We start from the raw sequence: 12,923 nt of genomic DNA, 5'->3' as shown, positions 1-12,923 counted from the left end.
TATTTCAAAGAAAAACAGTAAACTAGCGGTGTATTCAATGAAATACTTCACTCACCTCATGATGCTGATGTCCCGCTGTGATGATGATGTCCCGTGCAGCCGCGGGAGCGATGTCCCGCCTCCTATGACACACGGCACAGTGATTCCTATCATTGGATCACTGTACCAGAGGAGGTGGGACATCGCTATGTGGCTGCTTGCCATAACGAGGAGGAGGTGGGACATCGTTGCAGAGCGGCAGGAGGGGGAGGAAGGGGAATCGTAAGACAGCCCTGCATTACATTAGAACGTGAGGAGGGGGGATGGTGCGGTGCGCGCTGCGCGGCAAACTGACACAGAGGGAGGGGAAACTCACAGGGGCACTGGGCCATTCACGAGTGTCACCCAGCGGCATGGCCCCGCCCCTTTTTCTCCTCCATTTCGGGCAAATTTTTTCACTGACTCGAGTATAAGCCGAGGCGGCTTTTTTCAGCCCAAAAAGTGGGCTGAAAAACTAGGCTTATACTCGAGTATATACAGTAACCTAATCTTGTGAAGCTTCTTCTCTGGTAACATTGCACTGCAAACTAGGGCATACAAAACCTTTGCCAGACCAATTCTCGAATACAGCTTGTCTGCCTGGAATCCACACAGTATATCAGACATTAATACAATCAAACGAGTCCAGAGGTATTTCACGAGAAGAGTCCTCCACTCCTCTGCTCGCAACAGAATCCCTTATGCCACCAGGCTTGAAATTTTGGACTTAGACAACCTAGAACTACGCCCCCTATGGTCTGACCTAAGCGTAGAACACAAAGTTATCTGCTACAATGTCCTACCTGTCAATGACTACTTCAGCTTCAACCACAATAATACACAAGCACACAATAGATACAAACTTAAACCTAAACCTCTCCAAACTCAATTGCAGAAAATAGGACTTCAGCCACAGAGTGGTTGACCCCTGGAATTCTCTACCTGACTCTGTTCTTACATCCTCAAACCCCCATAACTTTAACCTTAAACTATCTAATGTTGACCAAACCTCATTCCTTTTATGGCCTGTAAGCATGGGGGGGGGGGGTGCATAAGCACACCAGCGTGCTTACCATCCCTGTCCTACTGTCCCTATTTATTTGTACTCATTTCTTGTGCTCTTGTTTAGTTTATTCTTATTCCTGTTATCTTGTACACGAGTGACAAACTAAACTAAATCAATAAATAAAATAAAATTTCAGTCTCGTGGATTTCAACTCCCAGAAGTCTCCAGCCACTGCCAGAAGTCCACATGTTTGAAAGTTGCCAAGTTTGGAGAAGCCTGTCTTAAATTGCAGCCGGAGTGCTGCTCCTGTATAGCTTTCCCAGGACAGTTGAACAGTTGCCAGAACTTCTAGTCTAGTGAAAAGAAGGACAAATTCCAGCATTTGAGGGTCTGCCACAAAAAGAAAGGGTCGCCCTATTTTCCAAAGCACCAGAAGGCAAAACGAGAAGCAATGGATGGCAACTAATCAAGGAGAGAAGCAATCTAGAATCGAGAGAGACTTCCGAACAGTGAGAACAATTAACCAGTAGGACAGCTGGCCTCCAGAAGTTGTGGGTGCTCCAACACTGGAGGTTTTTAAGAAGAGATTGCACAAACATTGACTCAGATGTTTATAACAGATGATATACAGTCTCTTGCTTGAGCAAGGGGTTCGACTAGAACAGGGGTCTCCAACCTTAGCAACTTTAAGCCTGGTGGACTTCAACTCCTAGGAATGGAGGGCACAGCATGAAGGACAAAAGAATCCATCACTACTGGCTACGGATGATGGGCACTGGGGTCGCCCTCTCCAAGGGGTCTCGGGCGGCTCAGAACCGGCCAAGTGAGATGGGCTATGTAGTCCAGCATCTTTTCCCAGGAGCCCCAGGTGTGTGTGGGAGGAGGGATTCAACAGTCCCAGTTGAGGACGATGGGCACCAGGGTTGCCCTCTCCAAAGGGTCTTGGGCAACTCAGGACCAGCCAAGTGAGATGGGCCATGTAGTCCAGCACCTTTTCTCAGGAGCCCCAGGAAGGGTGTGTGTGTGACTTAGCAGCTCCGGCTGAGGATGATGAGCTTTGCTGGCTGGGGAATTCTGGGAGTTGAAGTCCACCAGGCTTAAAGTTGCCAAGGTCGGAGAACGCTGGATTAGAAGATCTCCAAGGTCCCTTCCAACTCTGTTATTAGTCTGTTAAAATATTTGAGAACTGGGCAGGGCGGCAGAGAGAGAGAGAGAGAGACTGGCTTTGAGCAAAGTTGTTGAAATCTCTTCTTGACCAAGGCAACGGCTTTGGCATGACTGTGCCCGAGTCAGCTGCCAAGAGAAGTCAGGCTTCACAGAAGCGGGCAGCTAAATGGTGATCTTCTCAGAGCCCACCCCGTGCTCGAAGGAGGCAGCACAGACAAGCAGCTGCCAGGCGCATGTAGGTGGCTTGAATTGTGTGCACCGCCAGCATTGGCAGGCCAAGCAAGTGGAGAGAAAAGCTGGCAGAGTCTCTGCTTTGCGCTGTGGCAGCCCCACAGATCTTGACATAATCACCCACTTCATCCGGTCTCGGTCCCCACAGGAGTGGCACAGCACGAAGAAACTCACTTTGATCTGTTTCCCTCTTGGATCCTGGGTCTGATGGCCTGGCTAGTTAACAACTAAAATCCACACGTAGCCAGGCATCATATGAATACAACACACTATAAAACAATAATCTTCATCTTCTAACGACCACATCATACATTGTGGGGTGGAGTCTGGACAGCTGAACGGAGCTCGCAAAGTATTTTAATGGCCAGATGCCAATCTGGAGTTTTGTTCAGCAGATATATTCTTAGTGTAAAGCAATGCATATTCTGGAGAGAGAGAGAAGTTCCCTGAGGATGGGCTCCAGCATGAGCCCTCAAGCTTGGAAAGAACAAACTTTTAGTCCAGATGACCAACTCAGATGGAGGCTGCAATACATGCATTTATTTCAGGGTTGCCATCTTCACTCGGGGTGTGCTGGCTGGATGCGCTGGAGATGGTAGTAACAGCATCTGGAGAAGGCCAGTTGGAGAAGGCTGCTGGAACGCTTCTTTGCCCCGAACAGGTGCTGTTCTGAACACAGAAGCGAAGTGGGTGGAAAGGAAGATAGTGCCAAAGCTTTTGCAAATGTTCTCCGCAGCGTCTCTGCTTTTGAGCGCAACAGTGTGGTGCCAAAGCTTCCAGGCAGGCAAAAGTTTGCCTTTCATAGCTGGGGTTTCTAGCCTTTAATTTTAAAGGAGATGATTACCATTTAGATAAACATTCTATATTAAAATGTAGTTTAGCCATTGTTTCTGGTGTTATCTATCTATCTGTCTGTCTGTCTGTCTGTCTGTCTATCTATCTATCTATCTATCTATCTATCTATCTATCTATCTATCTATCTATCTATCTATCTATCTACGCGTGAGCGATTGTGGGTGCACCTCGGTACACCCACGTTACACCTATCCTCCGCGAGCTGCACTGGCTACCGATCGGTCTCCAGATACGCTTCAAAGTGCTAGTCGTAACTTATAAAGCCCTTCATGGTATTGGACCTGGGTACTTGAGAGACCGCCTGCTGCCAATTACCTCCCAAAGACCCATTAGATCACACAGGGTCGGCCTCCTCCGGGTTCCGTCCACCAGCCAATGCCACCTGGCTACCACCCGGGGGAGGGCCTTCTCTGTAGCAGCTCCGGCCCTTTGGAATGAACTCCCCGCAGAGATTCGGAAGGCCACCTCTCTCCAGGCCTTCCGGAAAGCCATCAAAACCTGGCTGTGCCGGCAGGCCTGGGGTTGATGAGTTCCCCTCCCCTCTCGACTTGTATGGCTGTGTGATTCTCGTGTATTTTAATTACATGTATTGTGTTTTATGTCCCCTTTCCCCCCCTGAGTTGTTTGCCGCCCTGAGTCCCTCCCGGAGAAGGGCGGCATACAAATAAACTAAATCCATCCATCAATCAATCAATCTCCATCCATCCATCCATCCATCCATCCATCCATCCATCCATCCATCCATCCATCTATCTATCTATCTATCTATCTATCTATCTATCTATCTATCTATCTATCTATCTGTTTCACAGTTTTATGCATGTTTAAACACTACTTCGGAAGTACGTTTCTTTAGATTTTAAAACCTTATTTAGCTAAAAGGAGGCTGAGGTCACATTTGGAGTTGCAGAGATGGCAAAGTAAAGGCTCAGAGCTCCACAGACCTACTCTGAGTATTATAGAACATAGAATAATCGGGTTGGTGTCTGACTCTGGGCGATTCCGTGGGCCAGGTCTCTCATCTTCCCCTACACCTTTTGAGGTTTTTTTATGCTCTGGCTAGTGTCAGCTTTGATGGAATCCAACCACGATGTTCTTTGATGGCCTGGTTTTCTTTTTAAAAATAGTTTTTGTTAAACGCTTTTATCTTTAAAAACAGAAAGAAAAACACAACAAAAAGAAAAAGAAAAAAAGAAAAAAGAAAAAACAAGATATACATAACAATATAAAGTAATTATACAGCCTTCTGTATCAGCATTCATGTTCAGCCTTTGTGGTTCTCCATTCTACATTGCCCTCCTATTTATTTTACCTTCTCTAGTGATATAATAACAGTAGTACTAACACTTTTAATAATATTAATTGTTCATATCACCATTATATTTGATGGCCTGGTTTTCTTTTACCACTAATTCTTCCAAGCATGGTTGCTTTCTCCAGTGAATTGCCCTTCATGTCACAGCCAAAGCAAGTGAGAGTTTTGTGATGTTTGCCTTCCAGTGACACAACGGATGTTATGTGCTCCAATACTTATGAGTCACCATTGCTGTCCAAGGGGTTTAGAATGAAGCCTCCATTAACATCTCTATACAGATCAACCTTTTTTCAATCAATTACACCAATGACATTTTGGGTGCAGTCCAGATGAATCTACTACTCTGCAATTACCTCAAACATACATTTTTTTACCAAGGTGTTGGCATTCTCCCCTGATTCCGCCCTGCTGTATTTCATCTTTTCACAATAGAAAATCCATTTAGGAGAAAAAAGCTACCTTTTTTTCCATGGTGAGTGAAGTTCTCAACAGTGGACTTGGAGGCATGATAAATAAGGTGGCCCAGAGTATATGGACCCCTTTTGGAGTCTACATACCCATTCCAAGATAACTTTGCTTTCCGACTTCAGATTTTTCCTCCGCTGAACAATGGAAGAAGAGGAAAAGTCAACCACCAGCTGATTTTGGGTCACTTCCACCAGCAAAATCTCTGTGACTCACTTAGTTTGTTCAGATCCCTTTGAAAGCAAATAGTGGCTAATAGGAAAAAGCTATTTTCAGCCCTGGCTAATGTCATTCTTTTTATCTATCTGTTTCTCTCCCCACCTACACACCGACATTTTCAGCCAAGATCTGGGAAAAGGAGGAGAATTCTTGGAGAGTAGCTATGTAGGGTACAAGCAGACCAACAGCCCCTCAGTGGCCCTGATTGCAACCTTCAGAAAGTAGAACATAGTACATCAGTGTTGGAAGGGATCTTGGAGGTCTTCTAGTCCAACCCCATGCTCAGGTAGAAAGCCCTATTGACCTGGAAACCATCTTTTACATTGGGCCTTCAATTTCTACTGTGGGAAAATGGGGGGGGGGGGTGTTACCGTATATAGAGTATGGGTGAGATATAGTCAAAATAACATTCCTTTCTCAGAGAGTCAAGGACATCTTGCCATGCAGCTGCAATGGTGTGACTGGGAGGCGTCTCCAGTCTTGTTTGGTACTTGAATGGATCATGTGATGGACATGTGGGTGCTGGGCAGGGTCTTGGACTTTCCTTTGGGTGGGAAAAAACCTAGAAGCTTTCAGATTCGGGTTTCCCCAGATGTGCCAATATGACATCTCCAATAAAATGGAACTTTCTGGAAACTCAAACCTCGGAGTCTTCTCACGTTGGGGGGAGTTACTTGATCCCTGACACCTACACCACTTCAGACAAATGGATATTCAACATCTTCTTAAAGACTTCCAGTGTTGGGGCATTCACAACTTCTGGAGGCAATTTCTATTCCACTGATTAATTGTTCTAACTGTCAGGAAATTTCTCCTTAGTTCTAGATTGCTTCTCTCCCTGATTAGTTTCCACCCATTGCTTCTTGTTCTACCCTTGGGTGCCCTGGAGAATAGTTTGACTTCCTCTTCTTTGTGGCAACCCCTGAGATATTGGAAGACTGCTATCATGTCTCCCCTAGTCCTTCTTTTCATTCAACTAGATATACCCAGTTCCTGCAACCGTTTCTCATATGTTTTAGCCTCCATTCCCCCAATCATCTTTGTTGCTCTTCTCTGCACACTTTCTAGTTATCCATTGTTTCTTGTCCTACCTACAGGTGCTTTGGAGAATAGCTTGACTCCCTTTTTCTTTATAGCAACCCTTCAACTACTGCAAGGCTGCTATCATCTCACCCCTAGTCCTTCTTTTCACTAAACTAAACATACCCAATTCTTGCAACCGTTCTTCATGTGCTTTACCCAGATGTCTTGGATAGGGTTCCATAGACCTTGATACCTACAGTGATGGGAAATGGAGTCCAACTTAAAGAAAAACAGCCTGCGAGACTAAAAATATAGAGGAACATCTTAATCAGGACTAACCAAAAAGGCTCAAGATCGCGAAATTCTGAAGAACCCAAAAGCTTGTACGATCTTTCATGCAACCTTGTGTTAATCTCAATAAAAGCATCAACCAATGTTGTACTTTGGATTTTTTTTTTTTTTTTTAAAAAAGAACTGGCACAATTCCATTGCTTTTACGTGCTTCCACAAGATGCCCTCATTTAATAGTGATTCAAATATGATGAAATAGTTGGCAGCCTAGGGTACTTTACGTGCCGATAATGGGCTTGTCTTCCGTGCATGAGATTCTGTTATTTTTCAGGCAGGAAGAAAATCCCCCACTTGTTGCTTCAACCTCCCTGTGATTTGTATCGTTCCCATTTCCATCTCTGTTTTCTTCTTCTTCGCTTAGAAGCAAATGTGTGGGAATGAAAAGGAAGCAGCCGTGTGAGAATTCAGTGGTACTCACACACACACACACACACACACACACACACACGGAAAAAGTCTCAATGATGCCAAGAAAAGACAAATTACGGAAACTTCAGTCATTTGCACCAATTGAGCAGAGAACTACAGTTCTTTCTGGAGCTTGACTCAGTCCCCGCCTGCCAACATCTGTTATTTAGTTGTCATATTTAGATCTTAATTTCCTGCAAAGAAACTTACTCAAGATATTCAAAGTACATCTGGCTCAAATCCACAATTTCAGCCCCCATTCCAATCCGCAGGGTAGGCTAGCTTGGTTTTTATTTATTACGGATGTTTCCATTCCAACCCGCAAATCCTACACAAGAACAACAAAAAAGACTGCAACCCACAGTACAGTTAGTCCTCGACTTAGGAGAACAGTTGAGCCCAGAATTTCTGTTGCTAAGCAAGACAGTTGTTAAGTGATCTTTCTTGCCACAGTTGTTAAGTGAATCGGGGCAGTTGTTAGGTTAGTAAGACAGTTGTTAAATGAATCTGACCTCCCCATTGTTGTGGTCCGGCGGCAGCCTGCGGAGCTGGCAGCAGAGTCAGACAGTGAGGAGGTTGGGGAGGAACATGGGCCAGTCCTGGAGTCTGGGGAAGGCTCGGAGGAGGGCCCTGTATTGGAGGCAGAGAGGAGGCCAGGGCCATCTGGGAGTTATGTGCTGCCTCCGAAGCCTCCGGAGTCTGACATCAGCGAGGCAGAGGAACAGGGGGAGCCTGTTCCCAGTGCACATATGTGGAGAGCTGCCAGAAGGCAAGAGCAGTTAAGACAAAAGGGGCGATTTTGGAGTAAGGCTTGGAGATGATAAGACATAAAAGAGGAGCAAATGGACGTGAGCTTTTGCAGGAAGCAACTGCGTTAGTTCTGGTTGGTTTAAACTCTGAAGCTCTGTTTTGACTCTGTGTTCTGTTTGGCCTTGCAAAACTAATTGGCAATTAGGTCTCTGGCAGCGTTTCAAGGGAGATAAAGGTGGGTGCTTATCAGCCTTGTCCTGAAAGACTGTGTCAGACTTCTGTAGGACTCCTTACAAACTATTTGTGACTCATTACAGGCTGTGAATGAACATAATTCACAGCCGTTTAAATTTTAAAAAGGGGGGGGGACTAAGCATGTGATTTTTACTGTCTCAGGAAGCCTAGGTCAGAGCACCCATTGACTTTGCTTGTCAGAAGGTCACAAAAGGGGATCACATGAGCCCGGGACACTGCAACTGTCATAACTGTGAGTCAGTTGCCAAGCATCTGAATTTTGACCACAGGGATGCTGCAATAGTCGTAAATGTGAAAAATGGTCTTGTCACTGTTTTCATTGCCATTGTAACTTTGAACAGTCATTAAACCAGGGGGGCATTCGCCCAGGTTCGCCTGGTGCGCCAGTTGCGACCCTACCTGAATCGGGAGGCTCTCACAACAGTCACTCGGGCCCTTGTGACCTCTAGGCTGGAATACTGCAATCTGCTCTACATGGGGCTGCCCTTGAAGAGCATCCGGCGACTTCAGCTAGTCCAGAACGCGGCCGCGCGAGTGATTGTGGGTGCACCTCGGTTCACCCACATAACACCTATCCTCCGCGAGCTGCGCTGGCTACCTGTTGATCTCCGGATGCGCTTCAAGGTGCTACTAGTCACCCATAAAGCCCTGCATGGTAGTGGATCTGCGTACTTGAGAGACCGCCTTCTGCCAATTACCTCCCTGCGACCAATTAGATCTCATAGATTGGGCCTCCTCCGAATTCCATCGGCCAGCCAGTGCCGGCTGGCAACTACAAGGAGGAGGGCCTTCTCAGTAGTAGCCCCGACCCTTTGGAACGAGCTCCCCGTGGAGATTCGTACCCTCACCACCGTCCAGGCCTTCCGCATAGCCCTTAAGAACTGGCTAGCCCGTCAGGCCTGGGGACAAAGATAGCCGCCCCTCCCGAATGATGAATGAATGTTGCTTATTATTTTTACTATATGTGTCTACGTCATTGTCTGTATTCCCCTTCCTGATTTTATGTGAGCCGCCCTGAGTCCCCTCAGGGAAAAGGGCGGCCTACAAATGTTAATAAACATTCTAAACATTCCAAACATTCCAAACAAATGAATGGTTGAAAGTCAAGGACTATCTACAGCACCATAATGGTATCTTATACCAGGATCCCCCCCAAATCTAGAATCTCCTGCAGAACTCAGTCCCAGGACTATCTGTTCACACCCTTGCAGAAACCTCTCAGATGTCCACCTGTGTGAAGGCCAAGGGTTCTTTGTGTTGGCAAGGTGGCGCGTCTTGGTCAGGTGCGTCTTATAATCTGAAAAGTACAGTATATTTTTCTTTTAATAAAGCACTAAGCCAGCAACCCCCAGTCTTCGGAGCACCAGGGACTGGTTCCATGGAGAGAGATTTTTCCACCCCGAAGGGGGTGTGGTTTCACGTGCTGCCTGCATCCTGCAGATGGTGCTTCACATATTCGCGTGGCCCTGTTTCTGGCATGCCACGGCCCAGTGCCACTCCATGGATTGGGCATTGAGGATCCCTGCACTGAATGACAGCAAAGACCAAAAAGCCTTCACACCTCACTCTTTGCTGCCCCCTAGCAATGAACTTGCACGTTGCAGCCTCACTAGAGAAGGCCCAAGAGAGGAGGACTTGGGGGTTTTTTGTACGAAGGGTGACATAACAGATTAACAGAGTTGGAAGGCACCTTGCAAGTCATCTAGTCCAACCCCCAGCCCAAGCAGGAGACCTTACACCTGCCTCTACCTAGGACCGAACTCACAACCTCCTGATTGTGAGATTTTCTAATATGGGAAAATGGGAGGGGAGATTATACGGAGTTGGATGATATGTAGCCATAATAACATTCTTCTTAAAAATCCAAGGTCATCCTTGTCTCTGCACCTGGCCGGAACTGGATGGGTGGAAGCTGCCAGCGTGGCAGTGGAAGATTGGACCTTATTGATGGGCTTGTGGATATGGGGGCAAGATCTTGAACTTTCAACTGGGTGGGAAAACCTGGAGGCTTTCAGAATCAGGTTTTGTTAGATGTGCCAACATGGCTCTCTTCATAAATTGGAACTTTGAGGAAACTGAAACCTTGGAGTTTTCTTTCGTTGGGGGTGTTTTTGGGAACCCTGAAGACAAAAGCTCCACCTTTAGGTTTGTCTTAGGTAGGGGGACATCTGCACTAAGCCATTTAGTACTTATCTTGGGATTTTTCTCCCTAAATATTTCTGATACTTCCTTCAATGTTAAGTTTCCTCCAAGCTGGCTGGAGGAATAGTCTCATTTTAGCTACCCGTTTATTTGCACGGTAAAATAAGAGGAGGAAGTTCTGTTGGATATGTTGTTCACTGCCTTTATTTGTAAAAAAATAATCCAAATGGGATGCAAACAGATAAATAAGGTTTCTCCTTACATTTGATGCCCAGAGCAATAACCTTGTGAGGTAGGCTGAGCTAAGAAGCCATTTGTCTGCGCTTGTCGGTTTGTTTCTCGCATTTTTAAACACTGCAGGAATCTATGTATGAAAGGTACACTAGCAATAACCAGGGCTGTGGTTAAATGTAACCTCAGTCTGAATCAACAACGCTGCTCATGTATGAAGAAAGTTGGAAATAATAATAATTTATTAAACTTCAGGTGGTCCTCAATTTACAACTGCCGTTGAGCTAACAACATTTCTGTTGTTAAGGGTTATGCCCCATGTTGTGATCCTCTTTGCCACGATTGTTAAGCAAATCGCTGCAGCCATTAAGTGAATCATGCAATCATTAAGCGAAATTGGCTTCCCCCTACCCACTTTGCTTCTGGAAAGATGGTTGGGAATAGCAATCACATGACCTGGGACAGCACAACTGTCCTAAGTACATGCCAGTTGCCAAGCACCTGAATTTCGATCACGTGACGGTGGGAAAGCTGCAATGGTCATAAGTGTGAAAATCAGTTGGGAATCATTTTTTTGTTGCGGTTATAACTTTGAACGGTCACTAAATGAATGGTTATAAATCAAGGACTGTCTATGCTATCTGATATAATGACTCTTTAATTTGTCTTTTTTTTTTGTCTCTGCTGAATTTTTCTCCCAAGGAAAAGCTTTCTTGCATCTCTTCCTGCATTTAAGGACTCCCCGAAGGGATCCAATGGCTGATTTCCTTCGAATGATCCTTTTCTCCTCTTTGCTTTTCAGATAGCAGCCCAGGAGTTATTGGACAATCGGGTGATCACACTCAGCATGGCCGGCAGGAAGTTGGACAAGAAGGTCTGTGTTCGAATCCCCTGTCCTCATCGATGCCCTGCATGCAGTAGCAATTGACTGGAGAGAGAGAGAGAATTAGAGGGAGATAAAGAGAGACACAGAAAGAGAGAGAGAAAGAAAAGAGAGAGAAAGAGAGGATAAAAGAGAGACAGAAAGAGAGAGAGAGAGAGACTGACAAGGATAGAGAAAAACAGAGAGAATAAAAGAGAGTGAGAGAGTAAAAGAGAGAGAGAGAATTAGAGAGAATTAAAGAGAGAAAGAGAGACACAGAAAGAGAGGAGAGAGAGAGAAAGAGAAAGGCAGAGAGAGGGAGAGTAAAAGAGAGGGAGAATAAAAGGGAGAGAGAGAGACAGAGAACGAGAGAAAGAAAGAGAGAGGAGAGAGAGTGAGAGAAGGGGAGGGAGAGACCATAGGGGAAATTACACTTGGTTATTTAAATCAGCCAAGTGGCGTTTTCACATGGCAGGTCAATTACTAGTTCTCAAAAGTTTCTATTAAAAATTATCCTGTTTCGCTTTTGACAGCTCTCCTGCTCTGTTAGACCTTTCAAGTCGGAGGAAGAGTCATGCCCTAAAAATTAATTACTTAGCACTTTGTCCCCAGTGATGCCACTTAGCATAAGTACACGGAATCGGGATTACAGACTAGACTGAAGCAGACCCAAGAGGGCAGTGAATAGCTTTCCAGCGTAAATCCAGAAGTCTCTGATAAATTGTTGGCATTTATCATAGGGAGAACGAATTAATCCTTAAAAAAATTTTTTTGTCATCTTATCTCACATGCTTATTATTAACTCTGCAAATCCAGTTGTTTTCTCATACCGCATTGGTTCTTAAACTGGGGGTAATTACTTTTGGCAAGTCCAGGGGGTAGCGGAACAATTGCTAATTGTTGGTTTGCAAATTGAGGGCCCCTTTGGGACTTCTGCTGCTGAGATCCTTGTGTAAAATAAGAGTGGTGTTCCTGTGGGAGTAACAACATTACAGGTAATCCTTGACTACTGGTCACAAGTGGACTGAAATTTTGATTGTAGCTCAATGCTCCACTTAGTCTAGAAGAACACCTGATGGCCGTGACCAGGGGGTCCTTTTACCAGGTTCGCCTGGTATGTCAGTTGCGCCCCTTCCTGGATCGGGATGCTCTGTGCACAGTCACTCATGCCCTCGTCCTTTCTCGCCTGGACTACTGCAACGCTCTCTACATGGGGATGCCCTTGAAGAGCACATGGAGGCTTCAACTGGTCCAGAATGCGGCTGCGCGGGTTATCATGGGGGGCACCTAAGTGCTCACATGTTAAGCCCCTTTTAGGCGGCCTGCACTGGTTTCTTTCTCTCTCTCTCTCTTTCATTTTCTCTCTCCCTACCTCTGCCCTCTCTTTCTCTCTTTTTCTCTCTTTCTCCCCCTCTCTCTCCCCCTCTCTTTTTCTTTCTTTCTCGCTTTTTCTTTCTCTATCTCCTTCCCTCTCCCTCTTTCTCTCTCTCTCTTTTTCTCTCTTTCTCCCCCCTCTCCCCCCTCTTTGTTTCTTTCTGTCTTTTATTTTCTCTCTCTCCCTCCCTCTGCCCTCTCTTTTTCTCCCTCCCTCCTCCGTGTATATGTGTGTGTGTGTGTGTGTGTGT

The 12,923-nt window shown here is 45.7% G+C and overlaps 1 protein-coding gene across 2 annotated transcripts in view; it reads left to right on the top strand.

The window, feature by feature from the left end:
- The window catches only part of CPNE2 (copine 2), a 135,271-nt gene that overhangs the window by 70,919 nt on the left and 51,429 nt on the right, over nt 1-12,923 (top strand). For both annotated transcript variants that reach the window (XM_032230428.1, XM_032230427.1), the window contains exon 5: nt 11,239-11,310. In XM_032230428.1, the coding sequence (XP_032086319.1) occupies nt 11,239-11,310 (72 nt within the window). The remainder of the gene's footprint in view (nt 1-11,238; nt 11,311-12,923) is intronic.

The sequence above is a fragment of the Thamnophis elegans genome, chromosome 14, assembly GCF_009769535.1.
Source record: "Thamnophis elegans isolate rThaEle1 chromosome 14, rThaEle1.pri, whole genome shotgun sequence".
Taxonomy (NCBI): domain Eukaryota; kingdom Metazoa; phylum Chordata; class Lepidosauria; order Squamata; family Colubridae; genus Thamnophis; species Thamnophis elegans.
The sequence above is the reverse complement of the archived record's forward strand: the minus strand, read 5'-3'. Positions and strand labels throughout refer to the sequence as shown.